Here is a 27,352-nt window from a genome sequence, read left to right as displayed (position 1 = left end):
ATAAGTGACATGATACAAGGTGTAACAAATAGTCTGGGTTCTATTTTGCTACAAAAATCCATTCTTCTCAATTTGCCACAAAGCAGTAGCCACATGTCACTGCCCTACAGAGGTACCCACTCCCGCAATACCATTGAAGTTATAGGGAGGGAACTAGAGAAGAATAAGATTGTCAACATGTTAACAAAGGATGATGATGATGAAAGCAGTCATGGCACACATGCATTGAAGGTCATCACCATCGTTGGGATGGGTGGCCTGGGGAAGACTACACTTGCTCAGCTTGTTTTCAATGATGCGAGAGTGAAAGATCATTTTGCAAGTCCAAGAATGTGGAAACTTGTCGGGGCTGAATTTGATCCTGCAAAGATAATGAAGTCTGTTTTAGAACTGGCTACTGGTGCACCGGTCAACATCTCAGAAATAGAATTAGTGAGGCAGAACCTAGAAACAGCATTATCTGGGAAGAGATTTCTGCTCGTGCTGGATGATGTATGGAATGAAGATCCATTTGAGTGGGGTACACTGAAAGCAGCCTTAACATGTGGGGCGAAAGGAAGCAAAATTTTGGTGACAACCCGTAGCCTACATGTCTGTTCGATTATGGGCTCATCCACTGCCACCCACCAAATACAACAGTTATCCCGAGATGATTGTTTATCTTTGTTTCAACAATTTGCATTTGGAGACGAAGCACCCGATCAAAAGTTGATGAAAATTGGTAAAAAGATTGTTAAGAAATGTGACGGTGTGCCCTTGGCTGCCATATCTCTTGGTAACATGCTCCGTGGCACTCGAGATGAGACTTATTGGTCCTCCGTATTGAAGAGTGAAATATGGCAGCTCCGAGATGAGGAACAGAAAGTGTTAGCTGTACTAAAGTGGAGCTATGACACTCTCCCTCTACGATCAAAGAAGTGTTTTGCATTTGGTTCCTTATTCCCTAAAGACTATATGATGCAAAAGGATAAATTGATAAAACTGTGGATAGCAAATGGTTTTGTAAGTTCAGAAGGAAATTTTGAAGCTGAAACAGAGGGCAACCGCATCTTTGATGATCTTGTGTCGAGATCATTCATTCTCTTGGCCCCTATTCAATATGATCCTCATATAACCAAGTGCACGATGCATGATTTGATGCATGATTTGGCACGATCAGTATCTGGAAGTATATATTGGAATTCTATTCAAGACTTAGTGGAAGTTATTAGAGAACGAACATATCATTTGCAAATAGATGAAGGTAAGCTACCAAACATGACTCAGGTCTTAGCCAAGAAACCAACGTACTTGCGCACCTTTTTCCAAGATAAACTTTCATGTTTGAGTATCAATCTTCATGAAGTCTTTTCAGTATTGAAATTTTTGCGGGCATTAAATTTAACTGAAAGTGGCATTAGGGAGATACCGACATCAATAGGAAATTTGATACATTTGAGGTACCTCAACTTGTACTATAATGAAATTGAAGTTCTACCCGACTCCATAACCCTTCTCTCCAATTTACAGTATCTGAATCTCAGTTTCAATTATGGACTTCGAGAGCTACCAAAAGAGTTAGGGAATATGCAAAACCTTCGGGAACTTGATTTAGTAATGGATAAAAGATTGACACACATTCCTTGTGGATTATCTCGACTAACTAATCTTCAAAGTTTACCTGTCTTTATTGCTAGTGACAAAACTGGCGCATGCTCAATTACAGAGCTTGAGGATTTGAAACTTTATGGAAAAATGGGAATTAAAATTTCCCATGATTTTAAGAATTATTCTCGAAGTGGAAGAAAAATCTTGAAGAATTCAAATCTTGATGAACTACATGTAGAGTTTGGTGTTTCAGAAGGATATCACAAGGACATGTTGGATGATCTTTGTCCCAACACGAGTTTAAAGATGTTAAGAATATCGAACTATAGGAGCCCACAATTTCCAACATGGTTGATAGAGTTACAAATGCCAAATTTGGTTGTAGTTGACCTCGGCTGTTGTTGTGGGCATATTCTTCCGTTTCGAAATCTGCAGTTTCTTAAGAAGCTTAGCTTAGGCCACATGAATGGCATTACACAGATGGTTGCTGAGTTCCATGGGCACGGAGGCTTTCCTTCCCTTCAAGAACTCTACTTACGTGGCATGTATAATTTAGAGGAATGGTCAGTGGCTCATTGTGTCGATGAGTTGTTCCCTTTACTGCAAACGTTGAAGATTTCCGAATGTCCTAAATTGAAAAGTATGCCGAGGCTTCCTACAATCCAACACCTTGAGATATCATGCTGCAGTGAGAGCCTACTCTCATGCATCGGAAAGCTGACTTCTCTTTCTGTTCTCAGAGTGGATGGTATGGGCAACATGACATCTCTTCCAAGTGGCTGCATCAGAAACCTTACATCATTGACGGAATTACAAATTATATTATGCAGACAACTCCAATCTCTTCCGGGGGATGAAATGCAATACCTACAAATGCTTCGTTCGTTGACCATTGAAGGGTGTTATAATTTGGCATCCTTCCCTTTGGAAGTGGGCCGCCTCAATTCGCTTTGTTTTCTACGGCTCTCACAATGTCCAAGTATAATATTGCAGCCAGAAGAACTCGTACAAATCTTGAATTCAGTACATCGGTTTGAAATACAAATTTGTGGCAACAAACTCCATTTACGTGGGCGGCTGCAACACTTACACACGCTCAAAGAATTGTCTCTAAGTGATGCACATTATGTATCACCTATCCGCATGTACCCAATTCGGTATGGAAATCCAAAATCAACATTACATATTTGTTGTTGTGGTGAATTGGAGTCGCTGATGACAGTAGAACCAGCAAGCAGTGCTGTGCTAGAAGCACTATCCATAGATGGAATTTCCAATCTCAGGACCTTGCCTGGCTGGCTGCAACATCTCAAGTCTCTTACTTTACTATCAATCAGGAAATGCATAATCTCAATATTAAGTATTTGTCGTGGTAATGAATTGGAGTCATTGATGACAGCAGAACCAGCAAGCAGTACTGTGCTAGAAAAACTATATATAGATGGAATTTCTAATCTCACGACCTTGCCCGACTGGCTGCAGCATCTCAAGTCTCTTCATTTACTATCAATCCGGGACTGCCCACGATTAAAAATGGTGCCAAGGGATTTGAAGAATCTACATATGTTGAAAGATTTGAGGATTATCGGTTGCCCACAATTGGAAAGAAGATGCAAAAGGGAGACAGACGAAGATTCAATCGGACAAGCATGCTGAAGAGGTAAGATAGAGAACCATTATAGTTGAATAAAAAAGATCATTATATGTATTTGTATGGTTGCATAGCATGATTTCTTTTTTCTTTTTTATCTAAAAAAGTTGAGTTTAATTTCAAACATCCGCTCGATAATAGTCTTGATATGGTAATCTATAGGGAGATTGTTCAGTGCCGTCGTATACATGCATGTTGATGGAATTCTTGTTGAACCAAAAATCATTTCAAAAATAGTTTTAAAATATAATAGATCGGAAAAAAAAAAAGAGAATCCTTGGAGCTTTCAAAATTCATAAAAATAGTCACTTATTTAAAATTATTAGCAAAATTTAGATTATGTATACATACAAAACTGTATACTTTTTTTTTTTTTTTGCAATAGTTGTTATGCACAACGCATTTATCATGCAAATGTGATAATACTGATTGGAATACTCTTAAAATAAGTGGTATGATTATATTGAAGAAACATTAATTTAATTACATATACGGTGTTGTCATCAATTTTATTCAATCATGACTTTTTTTTTCAAAAAAAAAAAAAATCTCATTTAGGGTTTTAAGGTCGTCTATGCTCATCATGTCTTTTGTCTTTCTTTGACATCTAAATTGGTAGGCCGAGGATGAAGACTCGGTAGATGAAGACGGGGCAGATGAAGACTCATCATAGTTGCATCTTATGAAATCCTTGGTTGCTAGTAAATTTGTTTAAGTTTTCAAGTTTTCATATCCAAATGGAGACAAACAAAGATTGGTCGATCATCTCACATATGCCGTTTGTTGATTTTTCATAGGCTCCTGGGATTCAGCCAGACATGAATCTAAAGGTAAGTTAGAAAATCATTTTAGTTGAATAAAATAGCAGATCATTATACATGTATTTCGATAGTTGCTTGTTGGATAGAAGTTGATTTCTTTTCCTTTTCTAAAAAAAATTTATTTTTTATTTAATTTAGCTCATTATTGAAAAGTGAAAGTATTCAAAGTAACTCACCTATTTTATGTTGAAAATATAAATCGGAATTAAAGTTATTTAATATTATGTGTATGAATATTGAAGGATTCATGAATGACTCTTTGGATGATGCATGTACATCATTGGATATTGGTTTATGTATTTATGTAAATACATCTTGGGTACTTCCTATAAATACCCTATGTATTTAACAATTTAGATATGAAGAAACTAAGAAGAAGTAGTTTCCTCCCATCTTAAGTGTTATAGTTTTTTTTTTATGCTCTTCATCTGCTAACAAATTGGTATCAGAGCCACCATTTGCGTTGGAGACAAAGCTGGAAGGAAAATGTCAAATGGAACCCCATTTGTTGTTCCATCTCTCACCAAGGAAAATTATGATAATTGGTGCATAATAATGAAGGCTTTGCTTGGATCATATGAAGCTTGGGATCCTGTGGAGAATGGCGTTGATGAAAATGTGGTATCCGCCAAGAAGAAAGACCAAAAGGCGCTCACCCTCATCCATCAAAGTTTGGACGAAAAGATGTTCGAGAAAGTTGCTGCGGCAACCACTTCCAAGCAAGCATGGGAAACTCTTCAAGCTTCATTTAAAGGTGTTGATAAAGTCAAGGTACGTCTCCAAGCATTCATAGGAGAGTTTGAATCTCTATGCATGAAGGATGAAAGTGGAAGATTGCTTGCTAAGGTACCCATGACAAAGAACCGAATATTTTTGCTAAATATTCAAAGTGATGTTCCTATGTGTTTGAAATCTTGTTTCAAAGATTCATCTTGGCTATGACTCATGAGAGTTGGGCATTTGAACTTTGATGGGCGGAAAATGATGAGTAAAAGAAGAATGGTGAAAGGATTGCCTTCCATAAACCATCCTAATCAACTTTGTGAAGGATGTCTTTTTGGCAAGCAAGCGAGAAAAAGTTTTCCCAAGGAGTCTTTAACAAGGGCTCGACATCCATTGAAGTTGATACACTCGGATGTGTGTGGACCAATCAAGCCATCATCATTTAGTGAGAATAATTACTTTGTGCTTTTCATTGATGACTATTCTCGGAAAACTTGGGCGTATTTGTTAAAGGCAAAATCGGAGGTGTTTGGAACATTCAAAAGATTCAAATTAATGGTGATTGACACGTGGCTTTTCTTGAAAGGCTGGCGACAAAACCGAAGGTGTATTGAGCCCCGACTGTTGGCATATTCCCTGACACCTTGATTATTCTCTCTGACAAGCAGTTACGATTCCTTGGCTGATTTGTCCTGTAGTGTTTAACCGACGAGCCTGCGTTCCGAGGTCTAGGATCGCCTTGCTTTTATATACTATTACCCTTGACTTCTATGCCCCGATTTGTGTTAAGCTTGTGTCCAGATCTGTCGTTGTCATCTGCTATCTCTGGTCTGCACATCTCGATCTGCACCCTGGGTCTGTATCCAGACTTCTGTTCCTTGGCTTGGATGTCCCGACCTGCACGCCAGGTCTGTAAGCAGACCTGCAATCCTTGTCTTGGATGTCTCGACCTGCACGTTGGGTTTATGCCAGATCTCTGATTCTTGGCTTGGATGTCCCGGCCTGCACGCTGGGCCTGTGCCAGACCTCTGATCCTTGGCTTGGATGTCCCGACCTGCACGTCAGGTCTGTAAGCAGACCTGTGATCCTTGGATTAGATGTCCCGACCTGCACATTGGGTCTATGCCAGACCTCTGATCCTTGGCTTGAATGTCTCGACCTGCACGCTGGGTCTGTGCCAGACCTCTGATCCTTGGCTTAGACGTTCCGACCTGCACGCCAGGTCTGTAAGCAGACCTGTGATCCTTGGCTTGGATGTCCCGACCTGCACGCTGGGTCTGTACCAAACCTGTTTGTTTGTAGTCTCCGTCCTTAGCTATACCTGGTCCGCGGGCTCGTTTATTACTCACTGGTAGGGCTAGTCTTATAATCCCTTCCTTTGACCACCCTATCCGCTTAGACTTTGACTTTGGTCACGTAAGCTGGACTTTTGACCTCCCTACTGTCCATGTCAACCTGACTACTGACCGGCCACGACAGCCTGACTTCCGACCTTCCTGACCTCCACGTCAGCTTGACTGCTGACTGGCCACGGAGGCTTGACTTTTGACCCTCCTGACCTCCATGTCAGCTTGACTTCTGACCCACTTGTGGCCTTGACTCATGACAACATCATCTAATCGACCCCACAAAACATGCACCGTATCACAAGCCTCCCCCTCAAGTCTAGTCGAAGGAGGCTCTAGTCCGACTGACTAGACCCCCATCCTTGTGTTAGCTGACCTAGCTCCCGTACCCTTTGCTGCCCTGTCTCCCCTATACCTCTTGGGGAATATCCTATCCTCCTAGGAGAGGTACTACCTCTTGTGCTCATGCTGACTCCTCAACTTCCGAGCGCACTTTCCTCCTATAAATATTACACTGTTTTCTAAGCGCCACCTCGAGTTTCAAGAAAATCTCTTCACCTTCTCCTTCCATATAAAAGATCCGAACATCCGCTGCTTCCAACTATCCTCTTGTTAATGCAGTACTCTGTACCTATGGAGTCGGAGCCTACAACAGAACCTAGCGAACTTGCTTCTTTGCTTCGACAGACTTCCCATCTGTTGGAGCTATCGGCTCAAAAAGAAGAAGCTTCGCTCCAGCAAATTGCCACTCTGACGGAGTTGCTGGCTCAAAAGGAAGACATCTTCAGGAGATGACCGCGAGCAGAGATCTTCAGGCTTCCCTTACTCATGAGATGGAGAGCCTCTGGCTGGCCGCCAAATCTAGGACCCGAGCCGAAATCACTCTTAAGCATAAAGCTCAATCGGACTTTCAGAGTCAGGGGTAGTATATTGTTTACTTGAAGAGGAAGCATGAAGATGAGGTGGCTCTCTTGAAAGAGGAAGGACGTATCAAAGATGAAACCATTGGGCAGTTGAAACGTACCTTGACCTTATTACAGAAGATCTAATTAAGGTCTGAGCTCATCTGACTAGAAAGGATCAAGCTTTTGGCTCTGGAAGCCATGTAAACCCTTAAAGAATGTATCTTTGATTTTGATGGAACAACAATTGTTTTTTGTATTCCCCTTCTATTGTAGCTCCACACTTTGCTTCGGATATCATCATGTTTTTATAGAACACTTGTGTCTGTCTAATATTTCTAACAAAAATAACAGTAATAAAAAAGTAGATTGCTTACCCAATGTTACCTCATATCATATGAACTCTTGACCAAAGTCAATGAACCAGTCGAAGATAGGCCTGCGAAATTCCCTCTGTAATCAGAACCCTTGAATACTGCTTATTGACCAGCCGGATGCGATAACTTAGCTTGCGGCTTGGTGTGTCGACGAATATAAGACATACTGTTTGAGAAAATCATTGCCTGACCGAGAAGGTCGTTGGTCGTGAGAGCCCTGCTCACTTATAACTTGCACTGGGGCGAGAGTCTGGGACGGTCGATCGGGAAGGTCGTTGGGCGTGAGAGTCATGCTCACTTATAACTCGCACTGGGGCGAGAGCCTGGGACGGCCGACCGGGAAGGTCGTTGGGCATGAGAGTCATGCTCACTTATAACTCGCACTGGGGCGAGAGTCTGGGACAGCCGACCGGGAAGGTCGTTGGGCGTGAGAGTCATGCTCACTTATAACTCGCACTGGGGCGAGAGTCTGGGACAGCCGACCGGGAAGGTCGTTGGGCGTGAGAGTCATGCTCACTTATAACTCGCACTGGGGCGAGAGTCTGGGATAGCCGACCGGGAAGGTCGTTGGGCATGAGAGTCATGCTCACTTATAACTCGCACTGGGGCGAGAGTCTGGAGCAGCCGATCGGGAAGGTCGTTGGGCGTGAGAGTCATGCTCACTTATAACTCACACTGGGCAAGAGTCTGGGACAGCCGACCGGGAAGGTCGTTGGGCGTGAGATCCATGCTCACTTATAACTCGCACTGAGGCGAGAGTCTGGGACAGCCGACCGGGAAGGTTGTTGGGCATGAGAGTCATGCTCACTTATAACTCGCACTGGGGCGAGAGTCTGGGACAGCCGACCGAGAAGGTCGTTGGGCGTGAGAGTCATGCTCACTTATAACTCGCACTGGGGCGAGAGTCTGGGACAGCTGACCGGGAAGGTACATCCCGACCAAGATATACGTTGCAAACCTGGAGAATGACCTCCTGGCCAAGATAGATGTTGCCGACTTGGGGGTCGATCTCCTGACCAGGATATATGCTGCCGACCTGGGGGTCGATCTTGTTGGTGCAACCTTAGGTCAAGGTTGACCTGGTTGACTTGACTCGAGTTGACCTGACTCGAGTTGTATTTTGATGTTTGACTTAGGAAGATTGTTGGTGCAACCTTAGGTCAAGGTTTACCTGGTTGACCTGACTCGAGTTGACCTGACTCGAGTTGTATTTTGATGTTTGACTTAGGAAGATTGTTGGTGCAACCTTAGGTCAAGGTTGACCTAGTTGAGTTGTATTTTGATGTTTGACACTCGTGGAAGAGTTGTATTCTTGATATGGGACAAATGTTTGGGAGATTATTGGTGCAACGTAGGTCAAGGTTAACCTGGTTGACCTAATTCGGGAAAGAGTCCAAGTATGGAGACTTGGCACGGAGAAGTCCTAACTGGGATGTTAGGCAGGTGGAAAGTCCTGGTGAGTGAAGCCAGGCAGTGGGAAAGTCCTAACTGGGATGTTAGGCAGTGTGGAAAGTCCTGGTGAGTGAAGCCAGGTAGTGGGAAAGTCCTAACTGGGATGTTAGGCAGTTGGAAAGTCCTGGTGAGTGAAGCCAGACAGTGAGAAAGTCCTAACTGGGATGTTAGGCAGTGTGGAAGTCCTGGTGAGTGAAGCCAGGCAGTGGAAAAGTCCTAACTGGGATGTTAGGCAGTTGGAAAGTCCTGGTGAGTGAAGCCAGGCAGTGGAAAAGTCCTAACTGGGATGTTAGGCAGTGTGGAAATCCTGGTGAGTGAAGCCAGGTGGAAGTCCTGGTGAGTGAAGCCAGGCAAGGGAAATCCAGATGGGTCAAGGTTGACCAGACATCTGGTGAAAAGTCCAAGCAGGGAGCTTGGCACGGGAAAAGTCCAAGTATGGAGACTTGGCACGGAGAAGACCAAGTTGGAGACTTGGCACGGGAAGTCGGAGAGAGCTCGGTAGCTTGGTAGCTCGGTAGCTCAATAGCTCGGGAGCTCGGTAGCTCGGTAGCTCGGTCTCCGGACGAAGTCGGAGAGAGCTCGGTAGCTCGGTAGCTCGGGAGCTCGGGAGCTCGGGAGCTCGTAGCTCGGTAGCTCGGTAGCTCGGTCTCAGGACCAGGTAGGATTTAGGGCTGGGAGCTCTAAACCTGGATCAGTCTGGTGACCGATCAGGAGTCGATCAGAAGCCGAACAGGAGCGAGGCGCAAGAGGGGCTGATCGGTCTGGGGACCGATCAGTACAAAGCCTGATCGGTCCCCCGGACCGATCAGGAAGTTCCCTGATCGGTCTGTGGACTGATCAGTAGGTTCCCTGATTGGTACACAGACCGATTAGGGCACTAGCCGTTGCGACGCAACGGCTAGATTTCTTCTGTGCTTCTTTCTCCGCAGGTATAAAAGGAGGCTGAGAGCTTCTACATTGAGTACTACTTCTTCTTCCTTGGATTGAAGCTTCTGCTTCTGTGCTCTGAGGTTCTGAGTTTTGTTGAGCTCGCTTCCGAAGCTTCGCGTGAGCTTCCAGTCGACGGTCAGCTGCTGCTGTTGTCCGAGAAGTTGTTGCTTCACAGGCAGTCGACGAGAAGGCGAGTTAGTGTTTGTACATTGTTCTTGTCTTTCTACTTGTATTTCTTGTACTCCTTCTTGTTGTTGCAAGTTTTGTGGCGAGGTTTCTCCACCCAGAAGGAGTTCATATTAGCCGGTTTTCCGGGGACTCATCCACCGACGGATTGACTGGACTCGTCCACCTTACGGACACGTCGAGGAGTAGGAGCCCTAATCTCCGAACCTCGTTACATCGGTTTGTTTTTCTTCTCCTCAGTTTCTTCCTTGTATTTCCGCTGCGACTAACCCTAACTGTAGGAAGAACGCGAGAATTTGGGGCGGCTATTCACACCCCCCCTCTCTAGCCGAGTACGAACGATCCTAACAAGTGGTATCAGAGCGAGGCCGCTCTTCGACGGATCAACACCCGGGGGAGCACGGGCTAGAGATGGATCTCTATGGAGAAGATGTCACGATTCAACCCTTCTACGAGTCTCACGACAACTTCACATATTGGAAGGTAAGGATGATGTATTTTCTTAGGACTAATATGTTAAATTGGTTTTGTGTACAAGAAGGGTTTTCCCCTCCGATGGATGAGGAAGGAAAACCTATCAAGAAGAAGGAGTGGACGAAAGAGCAAATCCGACAATCCGAAATCAATGACGAGGTAACAAAAATTATTGAATTTGCTTTACCTAATAATGTTTTGTGCAAGATAGATAGGTACAACAATGCCAAGGAATTGTGGAACAATTTGGCAAAATTCCATGAAGAGGAGCCTAGTGAGCCAAGTAGCTCACATCATGGAGGAAGCGAATTGGGAGTTGAGGGCTACTCAACATCCAAGGAAGAAGAGGAGGAGAGCTCTTGTTCAAGATCGGAGCAAGAAGAGGCATCTACCTCCGGAAGGGATGAAGAAGAAAGCTCATCTACATCCACAACCCTAGGTAACTCAAACACTGTGATTTCAAGCAAATTACACATAATGTGTTTTGAGTGTAGGAAGTGTAGGACCGTTGGGCCAGCTAGAGGGGTTGGTAAATAACCTGTCAATTAAAAACAGACAACCCTTCCTCGAACGATTAAGCTAACACTTGTAAAATGAATTAAGCAGATAAATAAGAGCATAAAAGAAAAGACGAGGCACCAGATGTTTACTTGGTTACAACCGATGTGGTTGTTAATCCAAGGAAGATTAAGCTCAAAAACTCCTTCAGGCGGAGAAGCCTCTTACAGCGTTTAGGCACAGAAAACATAAGCTTAACTACAACTAAAGCATACAAGTGTTTGGAAATAGAATGATCGTGATTGTTGAAAAGCTTCTGGACCAAGGCTATATTTATAGCCTTGGTCGGGGCGCCTGGATGGGTTCCGGGCGCCCTGGGGGATAAAATTTATCCCCCAACGGTTGGATCGAGTCAAAGCTCGATCCTGTGAAAAAGTCCCTTCCGGGCGCCCCGGATGGTTCCGGGCGCCCCGGACAGCTCCGGGCGCCCCGGAGCCAAAAGTCAACCCAGTTGACTTTTGGTCCGTGCTCTCTTCTCTGGTTCAGCTCGCCTCTGGTCCGGGTCTTTCTGCTCCGGCTCCGCTTGCTTGGGTGATCTCTGACATCCGGAATAGGGCTCACCCGAACCCATCTTCCGGTCTTCTCGAGCGTGCTTCCCTCCGGCTTCTCGTCCCTCGGAATTACTGCGTGTCCCTTCTCGTCCACCAGCGTACTCATCCGCAGACTTCGTCCCTCGGTCGCACCCCGTGCCGACCTTCACGCTAGCTGCGTCTCTTGCTCCCCGAGCAATCTTCCGCTCCGGCTTTCGTACCTCGGAACCACCGCACGCACTTCCTTCTCGTCCGCCGGTGTACTCTTCCGCAGCACCTCGTCCCTCGGACGCACAACGTGCCGTCCTTCTCGCTAGCTGCGTCTTCCGCTCGAGTACCTGTGCTCCTAAGCTCCTGCACACTTAGACACAAGGTTAGAAACAACGCAGGACCTAACTTAACTTGTTGATCACACCAAAACAACCTTGGGGTTCCAACAATCTCCCCCTTTTTGGTGTGATCAACCCAAGTTAAGCTAGGGTCAACAATAGATATGAAATTAAACAGTTTATTGCAATAACATGCAACATGATAGAAAAAATTAAATTTCAAACATTTTAATTTTCAATTTTGTCTACCTCCCCCTAGACTTATACTTTCCCTTCTCCCCCTTTGATCACAATAAAAAATAGGGTACAAACGAAATCTAAGGGTTGACATTAAAAAAAATTTTGAAACTATATTTCAATAATTTTCAGGAAAATATTTCTAAGTCAAGACAAATTTCTAAGTCATTCGACATCAAGATTAAGAAGTTTCTAAACAGAAAGCTTTATGCAAGAAAATTTCAGAGAATTAATAACATAAAAAGAAATTTTCTATGCATTTATTTATTTATATATTTTATGCTTTAATCAGAAGGTTTAAATTTCCATTTTAATTTATCAGAAATTCTTAAGTCATACTTTTTCAGATTTAAAGCAAAAAATATTAAACATACAACAATTTGTATCATGTTAATTTCTATTATTTTTTAAATTTCAAGTTCACAAAAATATTTCAATAGCATTGATTCTAACTTGATGAAATTTTTCGATGCTATAAAAAATTCTTTCGACAATGTGTAAAATTCGTTTGAAAGAATATTTTGTAATTTGCCAGAATTTTTTAACAATAAGAATTTGCCGGAATCTATTAATAATAGATTTCTTAATCCGAAAATATTTTTCGATGAATTAATTTCTAATTCATAAAACTTTTTCAATAAAGTAATTTGTAATTCCAAATTTTTAGGACCAGAAAAAGTTTTCGATAATATTTCTAAGTTGCATAATTCTTTCGAAAAACTTCTTTGTGATTCACAAAAGTTTTTTAGCAAAGTTTCCAACTTGCAAAATTCTTTTGTTAAGATATTTTGAAATTCGAAGAACTCTTTCGATAATATTTCAAATTTGCAGGATAAGTTTGACAATTGATTTTCTAATATAAAAAACTCTTTCGATGATTCGCAAAAATTTTCAGGCAATTCTTCGATTGAATCATTCAATTGATCAGAGGTTCGAGTCCATACCTGACTTACCTTGTCAGTAATTGATTCTCCCCCTATCGAGTTGCTTTCTTCCGAAGATTCTCCCCTTTCATCGATCTCGGGATGTACTTCGGCTGTTGTAGTACTTACCTCGATTTCGGACTCTTCTGTCGGTGGCTCGGTGTCTATTGAGGTGTCAGCATCTGAAGGTTCTTCGTAGAGCTGCAAGAACTTTTCCCAAAGTTCTTTTGCGCTTTCATAATCTGCGACTTTTTTGAAATCTTCCTCTGGTATTACATTCAGAAGATAATATTTTGCCCGCCCATTTGCCATAGACTCCTCACGTTGCTTTTCGTTCCAGAGGCGTAGATCGAGTCTTTCTCCGTTCGTGTTCTTTGGTTCTTCATAACCAAATTTCATTATTAAATAAATACCAGAATCTGAGTTAAGGTATACCTCCATGTTTTGTTTCCAAATGGAAAACTCCCCCTCGAATGCAGGTGGATAGTCGCTAGCTCCGGCCATCGTTTTTGTTGCGTCAGACGGCGGTTAGTCCTTCTGAGGCGTACTCGGCTCTGATACCACTTGTAGGACCGTTGGGCCGGCTAGAGAGGTTGGTAAATAACCTGTCAATTAAAAACAGACAACCCTTCCTCGAACGATTAAGCTAACACTTGTAAAATGAATTAAGCAGATAAATAAGAGCATAAAAGAAAAGACGAGGCACCAGATGTTTACTTGGTTACAACCGATGTGGTTGTTAATCCAAGGAAGATTAAGATCAAAAACTCCTTCAGGCGGAGAAGCCTCTTACAGCGTTTAGGCAGAAGCTTAACTACAACTAAAGCATACAAGTGTTTGGAAATAGAATGATCGTGATTGTTGAAAACGGACCAAGGCTATATTTATAGCCTTGGTGGACACCCCGATGGGTTCCGGGCGCCTGGGGATAAAATTTATCCCCACTTCGACGCTTAGATCGAGTCAAAGCTTCCGGGCACCCGGATGGTTCCGGGCGCCGGGATAGTCCGGGCGCCCGGATGGTCCGGGTTCCGGGCGCCCCAGACTAAAAGTCAACCCATTTGACTTTTTCGTCCGGGACCTCTTCTCTGGTTCGGTTCAGCTCGGTCCGGGTCTTCTACTCCGGCTCCGCTCTCGGAATTACAGCGTGTCCCTTCTCGTCCACCAGTACTCATCCAGACTTGTCCCTCGGTGCACCCCGTGCCGACCTTGGCTTGCGTCTCTTGCTCCCCGAGCAATCTTCCGCTCCGACTTTCGTACCTCGGAACCACCGCACGCACTTCCTTCTCGTCCGCCGGTGTACTCTTCCGCAGCACCTCGTCCCTCGGACGCACAACGTGCCGTCCTTCTCGCTAGTTGCGTCTTCCGCTCGAGTACCTGTGCTCCTAAGCTCCTGCACACTTAGACACAAGGTTAGAAACAACGCAAGACCTAACTTAACTTGTTGATCACACCAAAACAACCTTGGGGTTCCAACAGGAAGTTTGGGCACTACAAGAGTAAGTGTCCAAAAAGGGTTAGAAAGACTCCACCGGCACCAAAGGTCAAGGAAGCCGGAGTCCCGACATGCAAGAGCAAGAAGCACGTGGTGTACTTCCAATGCAAGCAACGGGGACACTATAGGAGTCAATGTCCAAGGGGGAGGCAACCTCACAAGGACAAGAGGCCAAACACGTGTAAAGGGGGAGCTAAGGCAAACCCTAAGGTAACATTTAAAGCTCATTCTTGCAATTCTAGTATGATGCATGCTAGTAGTCTTATTGCCATTGTCAATAATGATAAGCATGTTAACACTAGAAATCGATACATGTGCTTAGGAGCCAAGCATGTTAGCCTAGATAAGAACAATTCTAGAAATGCTAACCCTAGAATTAACTCATCTAAGGCTAAGGAAAATCTAGATAGAAATCCCAAATCATCTAGACACATGCCTAGGAATACCTCAAAGAAAAATGATAAATCAAAACTTGAGGTATTAGAGAAAGAAAATCAAGTCTTGAGGTCAAGACTTGACTCTCTAGAAAAGGCTCTTAAGGATTTGACTCTAGGGTCTAAGGGTCAAAAACCCAAGTCCAAGGACAAGAAAGGTTTGGGTCACAAACCTAAGTCCCAATTGGTCAAGCCCACTTATCATAATGTTTCATTCGATTATGGAACAAAACCTAGGGCTAGGAAGACCATTACCAAGGTCATAAGGGGAGTCACCCCTATAGTTGACCTTGATGAGACCCAAATGACCAAGGCTTTAAAGCCGAAGAGGGTCATTAGGAGGGTTGCTAGGGAAGTTATCCCTAGTGAATATTTAGTGAACCCAATGAGCTCTAATAGGTATTGGGTTCCTAGGAGCATCTTCTCTACCCCATAGATGGGTTAGAGAGTGTCAACTCCGATTAGAAGGGTAGTTAACCCAACTTTGAGGAAATTGACACTCAAGGAGCATTTTCAAGGTTTTGAGAACTTTTGAAAATGAAATGGAATTATCATTTACTCCTTTGAAGAGTTAAATGTGCCTAAAGATTGGAAATTTTATTTTTAATCTCAATTGGCACAATTTGGGAAAATCTAGAGAACTCTCGAAAAAAAATGAAACATGCCAAGTTTTGAGGATAAATTTGATCTTTAAGTGACATGAATTAATCTAGAGTTCAAGAAGTGTCAAAATTAGGTTTTTGGCATTTTGGGGCAATCTAGGATTAAATTTGAAGTTAGCCAAGTGGTTAAGGATACTTAGATAGGTAATCTAGGTATATTTATTTATGCTAAATCTTGCCATGATTGTTTGCCCTCACATGTCATGACATCATGTTTAGTTTTATTATCATTTGAAATGTCATGATAATGCTTAGGCTAGTTTTTATGTCATGTTTATTTAAGTTTCAAACTTTATGCCATGACATCATGACATTGGCACATGTTTTCATTTATGATACCATTTTATGCCATGTCATCATCTCTTGCATTAATAATCAATTGAATTGATTTAAGGATGAAAAACACATTTTGATATTGAGATCAAATTTGTGTTTAGAAAATGCATGAGACCTTAGTCTAAGATACCTAAACCCATATCTCACATTAAAATTGCCATGGATGTGTTTGATACACTTTAGATGTGTGTGAGATATTAGGATCATGAATTAGGATCAAGGTGCATAGTTCTTGTACCTAGATGAGCCTAATTCAAGAAATGGAGGATCATAGGGAAAGCTTGTGTACAAGTCATGTACATTTAGCCCTAAGATTATGGTCCTAAATTAAAGGGTTTAAAATCATCTTAAAATTGATTTGAAAAACCTTGATGAAGCTTTTCTAGTGATAGCATTCATCATTGAGCAAATTGATACAAAGTTTACTTAACTTTGAACTATTTCAAAGTCTTTTGAACTTTGTATCAAGATTGAAAAATGGAATCTATTTTCATAGAAAACTATTTTTCCTTGATAGTATATGTTATGAGGAATGTATCATCAAAATTTCACAATTTTTGAAATTTTCTGGGATTTTCTAGGAGTTTCTGAATTTCTCCCGGGGAGAAAAATCAGAAATCTCTGATTTCAGAGGCTGGATCGGTCACCGGACCGATCCAGGGAAGGCTGGATCGGTCTGGGGACCGATCCAGAGGGGTCCTGATCGGTCCGGTGACCGATCAGGCGTGCTGGATTTGCTGAATTTCGACTGTGGTCTGAAATTTCAGCTGTGGGAGTTGAGTTTCGGGTTTCTAAAGGTTTGAAACTCTCCAAGACATTGTTGGTGCAATGGTCAAGGGGGAGTTGACCTTTAGGGGGAGTCTTAACTAATTGTCAAGGGGGGTTGACTTTTAGGGGGAGTTTTTACTCCTTAAGACTTTTGAGGATTAGTGATATGAGATTGTCACTAAGTTGAGTATTGAGTTTAGTATCAAGGGGAAAATTAAGAGTTTCAATGAAAGGTATGGGACTTTCATTAGGAGGAAACTCTTGACCTTGATTCTCTCTTTTTGATGTGTGTCAAAAAGGGGGAGAGTGTTGGAGAATGGGAGAATGTTCTAGATAATGTTCAAGGAAGAACATTGAAGAACATTGGGAAACCTAAGTTAGGTTATCTGATTAACCTAACTTGATTATGGTTTTGTCAAACATCAAAAAGGGGGAGATTGTTGGTGCAACCTTAGGTCAAGGTTGACCTGGTTGACCTGACTCGAGTTGACCTGACTCGAGTTGTATTTTGATGTTTGACTTAGGAAGATTGTTGGTGCAACCTTAGGTCAAGGTTTACCTGGTTGACCTTACTCGAGTTGACCTGACTCGAGTTGTATTTTGATGTTTGACTTAGGAAGATTGTTGGTGCAACCTTAGGTCAAGGTTGACCTAGTTGAGTTGTATTTTGATGTTTGACACTCGTGGAAGAGTTGTATTCTTGATATGGGACAAATGTTTGGGAGATTATTGGTGCAACGTAGGTCAAGGTTGACCTGGTTGACCTAATTCGGGAAAGAGTCCAAGTATGGAGACTTGGCACGGAGAAGTCCTAACTGGGATGTTAGGCAGGTGGAAAGTCCTGGTGAGTGAAGCCAGGCAGTGGGAAAGTCCTAACTGGGATGTTAGGCAGTGTGGAAAGTCCTGGTGAGTGAAGCCAGGTAGTGGGAAAGTCCTAACTGGGATGTTAGGCAGTGTGGAAGTCCTGGTGAGTGAAGCCAGGCAGTGGAAAAGTCCTAACTGGGATGTTAGGCAGTTGGAAAGTCCTGGTGAGTGAAGCCAGGCAGTGGAAAAGTCCTAACTGGGATGTTAGGCAGTGTGGAAATCCTGGTGAGTGAAGCCAGGCAAGGGAAATCCAGATGGGTCAAAGTTGACCAGACATCTGGTGAAAAGTCCAAGCAGGGAGCTTGGCACGGGAAAAGTCCAAGTATGGAGACTTGGCACGGAGAAGACCAAGTTGGAGACTTGGCACGGGAAGTCGGAGAGAGCTCGGTAGCTCGGTAGCTCGGTAGCTCAGTAGCTCGGGAGCTCGGTAGCTCGGTCTCCGGACGAAGTCGGAGAGAGCTCGGTAGCTCGGTAGCTCGGTAGCTCGGTAGCTCGGGAGCTCGGGAGCTCGTAGCTCGGTAGCTCGGTCTCCGGACGTAGTCGGAGAGAGCTCGGTAGCTCGGTAGCTCGGTAGCTCGGGAGCTCGGTAGCTCGGTAGCTCGGTTGCTCGATCTCAGGACCAGGTAGGATTTAGGGCTGGGAGCTCTAAACCTGGATCAGTCTGGTGACCGATCAGGAGTCGATCAGAAGCCGAACAGGAGCGAGGCGCAAGAGGGGCTGATCGGTCTGGGGACCGATCAGGAAGTTCCCTGATCGGTCCAACCGATCAGGAAGTTCCCTGATCGGTCTGTGGACCGATCAGTAGGTTCCCTGATCGGTCCACAGACCGATCAGGGCACTAGCCGTTGCGACGCAACGGCTAGATTTCTTCTGTGCTTCTTTCTCCGCAGGTATAAAAGGAGGCTGAGAGCTTCTACATTGAGTACTACTTCTTCTTCCTTGGATTGAAGCTTCTGCTTCTGTGCTCTGAGGTTCTGAGCTTTGTTGAGCTCGCTTCCGAAGCTTCGCGTGAGCTTCCAGTCGACGGTCAGCTGCTGCTGTTGTCCGAGAAGTTGTTGCTTCACAGGCAGTCGACGAGAAGGCGAGTTAGTGTTTGTACATTGTTCTTGTCTTTCTACTTGTATTTCTTGTACTCCTTCTTGTTGTTGCAAGTTTTGTGGCGAGGTTTCTCCACCCAGAAGGAGTTCATATTAGCCGGTTTTCCGGGGACTCATCCACCGACGGATTGACTGGACTCGTCCACCTTACGGACACGTCGAGGAGTAGGAGCCCTAATCTCCGAACCTCGTTACATCGGTTTGTTTTTCTTCTCCTCAGTTTCTTCCTTGTATTTCCGCTGCGACTAACCCTAACTGTAGGAAGAACGCGAGAATTTGGGGCGGCTATTCACACCCCGCCTCTCTAGCCGAGTACGAACGATCCTAACAGATCTCTCAACCAGGACATTGCTTGAAGAGCTTCGACTACGTCTGTCATAAAAAAATATACCATTAGTGGTGATGTGAGGATAACCATATTAAAATCTTACTCAGCCTTGGCCTCGCTGCATTTGAAACATCCGCTCGATAATAGTCTTGATATGGTAATCTATAGGGGTTGTTCAGTGTCGTCATATACATTCATGTTGTTGGAATTCTTGTAAAACTAAAAATCATTTTCAAAAAGATTTTTAAAAATAGATCAGAAAAAAGGGAGAATCCTTGGAGCTTTCAAAATTCTCATAAAAACTAATTACTTATTTAAAATTATTAACGAAATATATATATATATATATATATATATATATATATACAATAACAGTTATGCACAACCTATTTGTCATTCAAATGTGATTAAAAAAAGTGATAATATTGAAATACTCTTAAAATAATTGGTATGATGATCTTGAAGAAACATTAATTCAATTACATATACGGTATTGTCATCAGTTTTATTCAATCATGATTTTTTTAAAAAAAAAAAAATCTCTTTTAGAGTATTAGGTTTGTCTGTGCTTATCATATCTTTTGTCTTTCTTTGACCTCTAAATTGGTAGGCCGAGGATGAAGACTCGACAGATGAAGACTCCATAAGATCATGAATCTATAGGTAAGTTAGAAACCATTTTAGTTGAATAAAATAGTCGATCTTTATATATATTTCTATAGTTGCTTGTTGGATAGAACATGATTTCTTTTTGTTTTCTAAAAAGAATATTTTTTTATTTAATTTAGCTAATTATTGGAAAGTGAAAGTCTTCGACGCAACTCATCCATTTTATACTAATCCTGATATGGTAATTTAGTAGAACAGGTTGTTCAGTCCCATCATATACATGCATATTGAAAGAATTCTTTTAAAACTAAAAATTATTTTCAAAATATGAACTAAAAAAAAAAAGAAGAATCATTAAAATTTCATAATTCTCATGAAAAAATAATCACTTATTTAGAATTCTTAATAAAATTTAGACATTTAAATGTATATATATATTATTAAACAGAGTACTTATGTCTTGATAAAATATACAGTTGCGCTACTTATGTGGAAGAAAGGACGAGTCACCAAAGAAGGTGATTTTGAAGGAGAGGATTTTGATAAAAAAAAAAAAAGTACAACAGATTGTAAGCAAAATAACAATACATAAAAGTACAAATTTTATTAAACTGATAACTCTTTTAGTAATAATGCTTTTAAATGTGCTGACAGAATGGTTACATACAACAAAAGAGGGAGGGTATGCTGAAAATTAAAGGAACTAAAGAGGATATACTTACCAAAGTACTTGAGATTGAAGAATATAATGGTCGTGTGAGGGGTATTGGAGGTCATATCACTCCAACAATATATTTCAATTCTGGTAGAACATGGAAGCATGCTGATGTAATCACTGAGCATAAAAGGGAACTGATGGAGGCGAGGAAGAAAATTTTAGAACAAGATGCACGTATATAAAACCTTGAAGTAATGGTGTATAAAAAGGGTGCAAGCGACATTTCGATTGATGACAAAGGCAGTTGCTCAGTAAAGTTGCATCCCATGATTGAAGATGACATGAAGATCGATGATGATGCCCCACAAATTTTGTGTCAAGCTGATGCTTTGTAGGTATAACACTAGTTGCAGTTATATTAATTGTGACCTATAGATTTTGTGACCTGCAACTTTTACATTTTAGGGAAAACCAATTGCGTTGACATTGGAATCTAGCACAAATATTATTGCACATGGTACAATTGTTTGTGGTAATGTATCTAATAAAATGCTTCATGGTGTTCCATTTCCCAATAATTGCATGCGAGTCTCCATTGATGAAGCAGTAGAAAAATCAGCACCTTTGCCATATCCAATTCCAAGTGAATTTGAAGTAATTGGTGATGCTGTAGGAACACATGTGGCTTGGCCAAAACACTTGATAGTGAACCAAGATGAGGTATTTGTTATATTATATTCCAAATTAAATTGTCACTTTTTTATTAATCATCCTATCTAACTTGTTTACATTTGAAATTATTAGAAGCCTCGAAGAAAAAAGTTTGAACAACCAAAAAAGAAACATACTTTGTCAACATGTGTCCCAAGAGCATTACATATGTTATATTATTATTGTAAGTGTGCTTTAGATGATGGCAGATATATATCAGTGAGTTTAGATTATGAACTGTTTGATGATGATTATGACCTTCTTCTGCACCTTGAGGACATCATTCATTTATATCATTTGGAGCCACTTTCAGGCAATTGTGCAGTTGGCTACATATGGTAAGTGATTAGATTTAGCAGGGTTACTCTAATCATGATAATCGTCTTTTTTTAGAATAACTTTCATTTCTCAATCTACCTCTTCGTTTTATTATGTTTGCAATGGTAGGTATTTTTATAAAAAAATGCTAAAAGATAACAAGAAAGAGAAATTCAAATTTGTGAATCCACATAAAATCCCATATATGGCAAACACTGCACATGACAAAAAAGGTAAGCTTGAAAGGCTAAACCAAAGCGCAAGTCATTTGGCAGGCATGCTAAGTGGTGCATCTGTGGATCAACTAGTATTGGTGCCATGTAATATTGGGTAAGTAAAAATTAAAACATCACTTTCCATTGTTGTCTTTCAAAAATTTATTGAATTATATGCACTAATTATGTGTTTGTGCATAGTTTCCATTGGATTCTCACTGTCATTGACTCTTACAATGAAGTTATTTATTTGTTGGATTCTCTAAGGCACCGCATTCATGATGAGGATTGGAAATATATAGTGGAAATATGAGTTCATATTTCTTTTTATTAAGCATTTATGTTAATACAAAACTCATATATAAAAAATCATTAACATATGAAGGGCCTTAAGATTGTTTAATTCAAACAAGGGAAGAAAAGGTAGAAAAAAGGCTGTGTGAGAAGTAGTAAAGGTATGTGTAATTATATATAACATATATTTTAATGTGTATATTTATCATTAATAATTTGTCTCTAATTACCGTAGGCTCCTCGACAACAAGATGTCAAACAATGTGGTTATTATGTGATGCGATTTATGAGATAAATTGTTGAAGAAGTTGAAATTATCGAGAGAGATTCACTATGATCTATAGTAATGTTTTCTTGCTTATGTCTCAAATTATTTGAAATAAACTATTTAAAATGTATATCCTAAGTCGTTGCTTTAGAGAAATTCCAGGTAAACTGCATCATGAGGCCTCACTTCACTTTTGAAACACAGTTGTGATGGTTCAGCAACATATTAGATCACTAGACTCAACTGTTGCCTGACTGCTAAATAAGCCCCATTTTAGAATTTTGAATGATTTTTGGTTCAGTGACTATTGCCTAATAGATGCCTTGGGGAGTATTTAGAGGTTGTGAATGACCAAGAGAATTGAGACAAAAAAAATTTAGCATTGGAGGATCACTATAGGTAAATTTTTTCCCCATGTTAGTATTGAGACAAAAATCTACGGGAATTGAGAGGGATGTTGTACAAGTTTCTTTTTTTGGCCAAAGATGTTGTACAAGTTTTTGGGCAATGAATTTATCTAGTTTCTTATTCAACTTTCCTCTGATATATTATGGACTTAAATTCAAAACCATGTTAAACTAAATTGCCTTTTTGTGTGTCTGTTTGTGCTATGCCTATGCTACCAAGTAAGATGAAGATCCCACCGAGGGCCTTGTGGTAGAGGTTATTTCTTATCGAGTGGTGTCAAAGGCACTTTCAATCCCAACTTCCTTCTAAAAGACAAGAAACTAGTTAGCACAAAGATATCCAATTTTGTAGTTGAGAAAATGATTTTACCCAACTATTCCCTGAGTAATTCTCATCTGTACATTCTTCGCTTGGTTATTAAATAGCATGATGTCCAAGAAACTAATTGAAAGGAAGAACATGAATTCAATGAAAATCTCAATATGAAACTTCGTCTCACCTCCACAGCGAGAATAATAGCACCGACCTCGAAAAGGAAGAGAGTCACAAGACTCGCCAGATTGAAAGGAGCTGCGAGTCATACCCCTTCCTGCACATCGAGCTGTCCACCTCCCCTCTCCGCAAGCTCCGCTATCGCAGCCACAGCACGATCGAACGATTCAGTGTTCAACGTCCTCCAGTTTCCAACCGCGCTAAAATTGCACAAATTAAACACCACAGGAAGAAACATAGGATCAGACCTTACTTGCAGCCGCGGCGCGGCGTGGCGTCGATCCTTACTTATGGCAGTGCCGGAACGAAGAAATCAGACGAATTAGATAGCCCCGACTGAGGAACGGAGAATCCGCTAGCTGTCAACCACACACGCACCTCGCCCTCCACCGTAGCCGCAGGTAGAAGAACACCAAGCTCCACCGATGACCAAAAAAAGGGTTTTGTTTTATGATTCTGAAAGCTAATTACAATAGAGTTTAAAAATGACTAACTGATATCTTTTAAACATACTTTAAGCTTTAAAGTAGGGATAATAATAATAATAATAATAATAATAATTTTGTAAAATATAATAATTATACATAAAATTTTAAAAATTACTCACATGGAACTATTTTAAAATGTATTAATTTTTTAAGATTTTAAATGAAATACAAATATATAATTCTTTTCACTTTTTGAGGTACATAATGTATCAAAAATCTCAATAAAAAATAATAAAAGCAAACTTATATTACATAGCTGTCACTAGGGGCGGATCCAGTGAGGGGGCGGTATCGGCAGTCGCCTTCCCTTGTCGACGGTGGAACCCTTAGTATTATGGATTTCTACATATGAAGATGGAGGATATCGTTCTTTGTTTATCGTGATCTGCCCTTCCATATTTGAATTCCTTGATCCGTCACTATGTCTGTCACTCAATATCATGTTATTTATTTATTGCATAACTATAAAGATTATAAAGCAATAGAAATTTCTCATACAACATAATAATCCTTAAAAAAAAAAAAATCATAATGTATCCAACAACAAAGTAAGTTGTAATGTGATATGTAATAAACTTATAAACCACATACCTGAATAACTTCATAAGCCACAATAGATGCACCAACAACAATTATGATCTCATGTTTGGCCTCCCTCGACTTTCATCCTACAACCAAGAGATTAAAAGAAAACAATTCAATATTATTAAAAAGGACGGTAACAATACTATATCGAAGTGAGTTGATATTTATCCAAATCATCTTACCAATTATTTTACAAGTATTGCAATCAGTATTATCACATTTGAATTACAAATATATTTTATTGCTTATAAGTTTGTTACTGTACATTTTATCTGTTTAATAATAATATATATATATATATATATTAAATGTCTAAATTTAGTTAAGAATTATAAATAAATGACTATTTTTTATGAGAATTCTGAAAGTTCTAAGATTTTTTTTTTTTAAATTTATCCGGACTGACCAACCTGCTCTGTTAAATTATCATATCAAGATTAGTATAAAGTGTATGAGTTTGAACGCTATCCTTTTTTAACAATTAACTAAATTAAATACAAAATAAACTTTTATATAAAAGAAAAAGAAAACATGTTGTATCCCGATAAAGAAATAGTTTAACTGTGCAACTATAGAAATACATATAAATGATATGTTATTTTATTCAATTTAAATGGTTTTCTAACTTACCTTTCAAACATGTTCAATTGAATATGAGGAGCCTATGACATATCAACGTATGACACGTGTGAGATGATCGGCTAAGCTGAGGAGCATATATAAATATTTTGCAGATGTGATATGATTGGCCAATCTTCACCTGTCTCCCTTTCGCATCTTCCTTCCAGCTGTGGGCAATTGATAAGTCTCAATTCACTCAACCTAGGTAGATCCTTCAAATCCCTTGGCACCCTTTCTAATCGTGGGCAGTTCTCGATTATTAGTGAACTAAGAGACTTGAGATGCGGCAGCCAGTCAGGCAAGGTCGTGACTCGTGAGATGGGAGATTCCATTTATGCATATGCCTTCTAGCACAGTATGATTTGCTGTTTCTGCTATCATCAACGACTTCAATTCATCACAACAACAAATAGTTAATTTTGGAATTTCGAACATAAAGATATTTGATCTATGATCATGTGCACCACATAGATACAAGTACTTGAGAGTGTGCAAGTATTGCAGTTGCCCACTGTTGAAATTGGTAAGTATTTTGGTAGAGCTCTTGAGGAGAAATAGATAGTTTTTCTTGATTCTTAAACTTTTGATTACAAAGCCTTTATATAGACTTGAAAGAAACTTAGGGGGCAAGTAACCTAGCAACTTAGGGGGCAAGTAACCTTAGAAACTTAGGGGGCAAGTAACCTCAGTGATGAGTAAACTTAAGTGATAACACATTAACTTTAACACTCCCCCTTAATGTGTTGTCGGATTCCAAGTTTGGCTCGGAGCTGTTGAAATCTTTCTCTCGGAAGTGCTTTTGTGAAGATGTCAGATAATTGCTCCTCAGATCGACAGAACTCAAGTTGAATTTCTTTATCTTCAATTGCCTGTCGAATGAAATGATGCTTGAGTGCTATATGTCGAGTTCGGTTGTGGTGAACTGGGTTCTTAGCCATAGCGATTGCAGATTTGTTGTCGCAGTGTAGCACGGTTCCTTCAATCTGATGGTGACCGAGATCAGCCAAGATTTTTCGAAGCCAAATTGCTTGTGAAGTGGCTACTGATGCTGAGATGTACTCGGCTTCCGCAGACGATTGTGCAACACTTTGTTGTTTCTTGGATACCCATGAGAATATTGCTGAACCAAAGGAGAAACAGTACCCCGAAGTGCTTTTCATGTCATCTAAGGATCCACCAAGATCACTGTCACAATATCCGACAAGATTAAGTGCGTGATTCTTCTGAAAGCTTAGACCGAGGTCAGTTGTCCCTTGAACATATCGTAAGACCCGCTTTGCTGCACCGAGATGAAAATGGCTCGGACTCTGCATAAATCTTGAAAGTAGACTTGCAGCATACATGAGATCAGGTCTAGTTGCTGTGAGATATAACAAATTACCAATGAGGCTACGGTAATAAGTGACATCCGCTGCTTTTCCTCCATCTTCCTTTTTCAATTTCTCCCCCATAATGAGTGGTGTAGAGACAGGATTACATCCCAGCATGTTGAATTTCTTCAGAATCTTTTCTGCATATATCTTTTGGCAGATAAAGATTGTCTCTTCTTCTTGGTAGATCTCCATGCCCAAGAAATGTCGAAGTAGACCCATATCGCTCATTTCATACTTTTGAGCCATGTCATCTTTGAACTCTTCGATCATCTTCTCGTTGCTTCCAGTGAAAATTAGGTCATCAACATAAAGAGTGACTATAAGAACATCATTACCTTGCTGCTTGACATACAAAGTTGGTTCACTCTTGCTCTTTTCGAATTTTGTTCAGTTGAAATAGTTGTCGATCTCACTGTACCAAGCGCGAGGAGATTGTTTAAGTCCATATAGCGCTTTCTTAAGTTTGTAGACTTTCTCTTCTTTTCCTTTGATGATGAAACCCTGAGGTTGATCTACATACACTTCTTCCTTCAATTCACCATTGAGAAATGCTGACTTGACATCAAGCTGATAAAGTTTCCATCCTTTGCTGGAGGCGAATGCAATTATAGCTCGGATTGTGTCTAGCCGAGCTACTGGGGCAAACGTCTCCCCGTAGTCAATTCCAGGCTGTTGAGAATATCCTTTGGCCACAAGTCTTGCTTTGTGTTTTTGAATGGATCCGTCTGGGTTGTGCTTTACTTTGTAGATCCATTTAACACCTATAACTTCTTTGTCTCTTGGTTTATCGACGAGCTGCCATGTCTGATTTTTTTCAATTACACGAACTTCCTCCTCCATCGCTTTTTTCCATGGTTCTTCTTTGATTGCTTCAGCAAAGTTCTCAGGCTCAATTGAGCAATAATTGCATGTAGCATATATATCGCTCAATGATCTGTACCTTTTTGGAGTTGCGCTTGGGGATGAGGAGTTTGATGAAGTTGGATCAGTTGAGCTTTCTTCGTTGGGTTGAGATGAGCTTGAATCTGGTGTGCTTGGCTCAATTTCATCTTCTTTGTCAGTACTGATCAGAATGTCTTTCTTTTCAACTTTGTTTTCTTCCCAATTCCATAAAGCATTTTCATCAACTTGAACATCTCGGCTAATAATAACTTGACCCAGCTGTAGGTTAAATAGTCTATAACCTTTGCTCATGGTGCTGTAGCCGACAAAAATACATCTTTCGCTAGATTCGTCAAGTTTGCTTCGTTTCTGTTTTGGAATTTGAGAATAGCAAATGCTTCCGAATACCTTGAGATGGTT

The 27,352-nt window shown here is 40.9% G+C and overlaps 1 protein-coding gene across 3 annotated transcripts; it reads left to right on the top strand.

Annotated features, from left to right (window-relative positions):
* The first annotated feature begins 772 nt into the window (after window positions 1-772).
* LOC121998464 (disease resistance protein RGA2-like) lies at window positions 773-19,668 on the top strand. 3 transcript variants are annotated; one of them, XR_006116511.1, is made up of 3 exons: window positions 773-3,247; window positions 3,858-4,068; window positions 4,509-5,870. XR_006116511.1 is itself a non-coding variant. In XM_042553408.1 (2 exons), the coding sequence occupies exon 1, from the start codon at window positions 781-783 to the stop codon at window positions 3,241-3,243; it is 2,463 nt and encodes an 820-aa protein (XP_042409342.1). In that variant the 5' UTR covers window positions 773-780; the 3' UTR covers window positions 3,244-3,247; window positions 19,621-19,668. The 3 variants fall into 3 exon arrangements, 2 of the variants coding, with proteins under 2 accessions (XP_042409342.1, XP_042409340.1); XM_042553408.1 differs by lacking the exons at window positions 3,858-4,068; window positions 4,509-5,870 and adding an exon at window positions 19,621-19,668; XM_042553406.1 differs by having other exon boundaries at window positions 3,858-5,872.
* Window positions 19,669-27,352: the final 7,684 nt, after the last annotated feature.

The sequence above is a fragment of the Zingiber officinale genome, chromosome 6A (genome assembly GCF_018446385.1).
Source record: "Zingiber officinale cultivar Zhangliang chromosome 6A, Zo_v1.1, whole genome shotgun sequence".
Classification (NCBI taxonomy): Eukaryota; Viridiplantae; Streptophyta; class Magnoliopsida; order Zingiberales; family Zingiberaceae; genus Zingiber; species Zingiber officinale.
Note: the sequence above shows the minus strand (reverse complement) of the source record. Positions and strands in the feature narration are given on the sequence as shown.